Source organism: Quercus lobata, chromosome 1 (genome assembly GCF_001633185.2).
Source record: "Quercus lobata isolate SW786 chromosome 1, ValleyOak3.0 Primary Assembly, whole genome shotgun sequence".
NCBI classification, from domain to species: Eukaryota; Viridiplantae; Streptophyta; class Magnoliopsida; order Fagales; family Fagaceae; genus Quercus; species Quercus lobata.
Genome location: NC_044904.1, coordinates 33,685,591 through 33,689,857, shown reverse-complemented (window position 1 = coordinate 33,689,857; position 4,267 = coordinate 33,685,591). Strand labels below are relative to the sequence as shown.

Genomic DNA, 4,267 nt, shown 5'->3' with positions numbered 1-4,267 from the left:
TTCAATAAAGGCGATCATGGGGATAACCACTTCCCCAATTTGCCTGGCATCAACCCACTCCCCTTGGGCTGCATACCTCATCCCTACCGTAGGTGGGATCTTATACGTAGAGCGGAAGTTTCTAATACCCTCCTCGGAGTCAACGAGGTACCGAAAGGGATTCCTCTGTTTCCCCATTTTTCTAAGAGACTTAGTAAAAAAGACTTTTTTGGCTTTGAACAAAAATGGTAAAAGCTTCAAGAGGACTTACAGGTTCAAAGGAAGGACCTCGGACAACGTACGATTATTTGTAGTCGCCAGGAGAATAGCGAAGACTGGAAGAAGGTAGATTCAATGTATAAGCTCTGGAACCACGTAACCATTAAGGGTAAGGTGCAGGTTCAATTAGGAAGCGCCTTTATAGTCATGTGAAGATTATGAGCGGTAAAATTCCCGCTCACAAAGTTAGAGAAGTCCCCTACCGTTTGATTTGGATCTCACCGTCGAACGTGGGAGACAAGGGAGTTGTCAGAATTTAATGCTGCCAAAATCGGGGTGCTGAAGCGTCAGGGGCATGCCCCAAAATGCGCACAGGTGCAGGTTTATGATGTCAAAATCCACCTTTTCTCCCGAGGAGTCGAAAAGTAGGATTTTGAGGGGCTATTGTTGGGATCGTTCGATTAATGGGCCCATAGGGTTTAGAATTGGTTCAGAATTGTTGGGCCCGTGGCCCATCCGAGGCCGTATACCCGTCCGAGGACACCATGCTCCTTGGCAGTACGCGTCCGAGGACGATCGCGTCCGAGGACGATCAGGACATGGTCTCACTGCGATCAGATCTCAGAATCAGGTCATCGCAAAGGATAGAGTAGCCGACTAAAGATGAAAGAGATAAGACAAACAAATATCTGAAACTACAGCTGCCTCCGCATTAATGACCTCTCCATCAACTCTCTGGCCGCATTAATGTGGAGGTGATACCTGAACAGTAGGGAAGCAGCCTTACAGCTGCCCATAGGAAGTTCCAGGAGGTGCCAGATGGGACAGAAAGAAATCCTCCGAACACAACCTACACGTGTGCGGTAAGGATGGAGCGCAAAGGGAGGTATATAAACTAAAAGAAGAACATGAAGAAGAGGATCGGACAGAAAAAGAACAGACATAAACTAGAAAGAAGAAAGTAAGAGAAGAAAGAGAGAATTGCACTAGTCACTAAAGAAAAACATTGATATACCAACTTTAAACCTTGAACGGGTTTGAGAGTAAATCTTTGAAGGAGATACCACAGTTAACCTAGTTCTTTACACCCACGCTCTACAAATCATATTGTCTGAGCCTTTTACGTGCGAACCCAATACTGTTTAGGTTCGTCACAAAATCGTGTCCTTACAATGGACATAGCTAAAATTTGTGAGAAACTTTTTGTCATATTTTTCAAAAGAGGTGCTACATTCACAACATTTTTACAACAAATTATAGGTGGTTAATTATCAATGGTTCAAATTTGAACATAATACTAAGATTACTTTTTTGTCATAATAATAATAATAATCAATAACAGTAAAAATATTATCGACATATCATCTCTCATTTTTCAATTAAAACATTAATGCTGTATCGTTCTCTATACATCTGTCAATTATTATTTACGCGCTACTTTGTCCATATTCTTGTTTGGCATAAAACACACAAGTCTCAAAAACTTCCAAGGCCGGCAAGACAACCGGCCAAAATAAAAATCTCAATGTCCACGTCTGCCACGCAAATGTGACGAAACACTCCCTGTACTCCCATTCCCATAGAACAAATCCGACAAGTAATTCCCCAAATCATCAGGGGCAAATTTGACAAATGTCCCCGACCCGCCCCGATTCTTCTCATAGAAATTCCCGTACGCCGCACTAAGCTTTCTCTCCACCGAAACTTTAATCTCGTCTCTCAGTTTCGGGTCGGGCACGACCCACGAACTCTGTTTCTTATAAGCCTCTTCAAACGCCGCCCCGAATTTCTTATAACAGTCCCTGGCTCGGTCCAGCGAAATCTCAGCCGTTGGATCTTCCGGCAACGAAGATATCACTTTGCTCCATCCCATTCTCTCGTAATTCGAAGCGTACTGTTTCACCTTCAACTCATGCTTATTCACCCAATCATCACCAAGAAAAAGCTTCAAACTCGAACTGCGGACCTTAGCGACGACGTATTGGAGATTATTGGCTAAGAACAAGTACGAGAGTGCCACGTCTTTGTATAGCTCAGCTTTGCCGTCGAGTTTGCAGAGTAAAACCAAGACTAGCCACGCAAATCGTACGGAAACTGGGCTATCATCGAGCTCGCTTGGGCTACCGAAATATGATTCTGGTAACGGAGTTTGTAGATTCAAAGGCCAGTCGGCGACTATATCGGCGAGTGCGCCACTGTAATCGGCGAGGAGAGAGATATAGTTCATCACGTAACGTGTCAATGGGTGGACCCCACCGCCTGGGACTGTAGCTTTCGCCGGGTCTTTTTGAATGGCGGTTTCGAAATCCATTAACATTGTACGCACCGCATCGCCGAGTTTGATCAAGGAATTAATGGCCTGTGATCGGACGGTGGAGGTTGATTCGTACGAGAAGATGGATTGGATTTCAGGCAAGAGGTCTGATATTGCTTCGTATAGGTCCAGAGTGCGAAACATTTTCTCGGGGGTTTTCTTGCACTTTGCCACTGTTTCCGGGAATCCAAACAGGATTAGTGCGGCCTCTTTGGAAATCTCAGAGAAGCAAGACTCTCTGATAGAATCTGAGGCTGAGAAAACGTGGTCGCAGAGAATTCTCTCGCCGTAAAAGACTGTTTTCACGGCGACCTTCACTGCGTTCAACCAGGTTTTGATTTTCAACTCCACCATTTCCCAATCCATCTTTTGCAAGTGTGAAAGACTGATCTGCCTCTCAACACCGAGATGATACAGCGACTCATCGACAATCGATTTCCGAATGATCTTGTAAATCTTGACGCACTCTCTTCCATAACCAGACGATATCATACAATCCGCAATGGCTTTCAAATCCGCCATCGCGATCATCGAAACTCGCTCCACATCGGGGAGCGAGTCATCCAACTCAGTCCCGAATCGGAACTCGTCCTCCTCCGACTCATCGCTTTCCTCAAAATCCGAAGTGCTCGACCTAGCCGCCGAAGATCTCGACGAGCGAACCGAAACCGATTCAGGGTCCAAGTTAGCCCTATTGACAGACAAAATCTGATAGAACTCCTTCTCCAACCTCTTCATAGCAAGTTGCATCAAATTCTGAGCTGCGACAATCTTTTCAGAGCTCGAGTTCTCGATAACCAAGTGCTGCATAGCGGCCTGTAAGTCTCTAACAGAGTTCAAATACTGTTTAGCCTCGTGAGGATCGGCGTGGAAAAGCGAGGTGACGTTTGCAAAGGAAGAAACGTTATTGGGGTCCCATTTGGTAATAAGAGACTCAGCAATCTCAATGTTCTCGTCCATTAGAGACTCAGAGAAAGTGCGGCTAGGAGAAGCTGGTGGAATCATCGCTGTTCTAGAAGGTGAAGGTGAAGATGATTTGAAAAACACGTTCCTCATTCCTTTACTTGGCATTAACAAATATCACAAAAGCTTTTTGTTTTTCTTTCTTTGTTTTGTTGCAGAATGAGAATGAGAAAGAGAGAGAGAGCTAGTGTGAAGAAGTTGAAATTGTTTGTTTTGGTTTTTGATGGAGAATCGTGATGAGTGGTGGGGGGTATATATAGATTGAGAGACAGAGAGGGTGACGTGGAGTGTTGGGGGGGGGGGGGGGGGGGGGGGGAAAGCGAGGGAGGTAGGAAGTGGGTCCGGTAGAAACTACGAGAAACGAAACAGTTGACTCTGTCCTGTCAGTGATGGTGTGTATACGTATGACTATTACTAATAGGAATAGACTATACGCGGTTGGTGCCTTTTTTGGGCCGTTTGTTTTCGAGTCCAAATGGTTGTGTGAGTCGCCTTTTTTTTATTACTAGTATTTGACAAAACGAGTGAGATGTGATCAATCATAAATGTTTTGTGATTTTACAAAGAAATGATGGCTTAAGTCAAAAGAAAAAAAGATGGGTGGAAGGAAGTGGGTGGATTTTGATGTTCAATTTTTCATATTAGTAATTAGTAACATCTTCCTTCCCATTTTATGGGGGTTTTTAATTACTTCCATGAACTGCCTTTTGTTTTCCTTAGCATGACTTCTTCTTTTTTTTCTATATAAAATTTCTTGGACTGAATAGTCATCAAAAACAATTTTATAAGTTC

The 4,267-nt window shown here is 44.0% G+C and overlaps 1 protein-coding gene across 1 annotated transcript; it reads right to left on the bottom strand.

Moving 5' to 3' along the window:
• Positions 1-1,548: 1,548 nt before the first annotated feature.
• Positions 1,549-3,701, bottom strand: LOC115988041 (exocyst complex component EXO70H1-like). The gene has a single exon (XM_031111674.1). It carries the CDS (start codon positions 3,581-3,583, stop codon positions 1,721-1,723), a length of 1,863 nt encoding a protein of 620 aa, XP_030967534.1. The 5' UTR covers positions 3,584-3,701; the 3' UTR covers positions 1,549-1,720.
• Between the last annotated feature and the right edge of the window lie 566 nt (positions 3,702-4,267).

What these genes read in the sequence shown, in the direction of transcription:
- LOC115988041 (XM_031111674.1), bottom strand. Translation starts at nt 3,583, where the DNA reads ATGCCAAGTAAAGGAATGAGGAACGTGTTTTTCAAATCATCTTCACCT.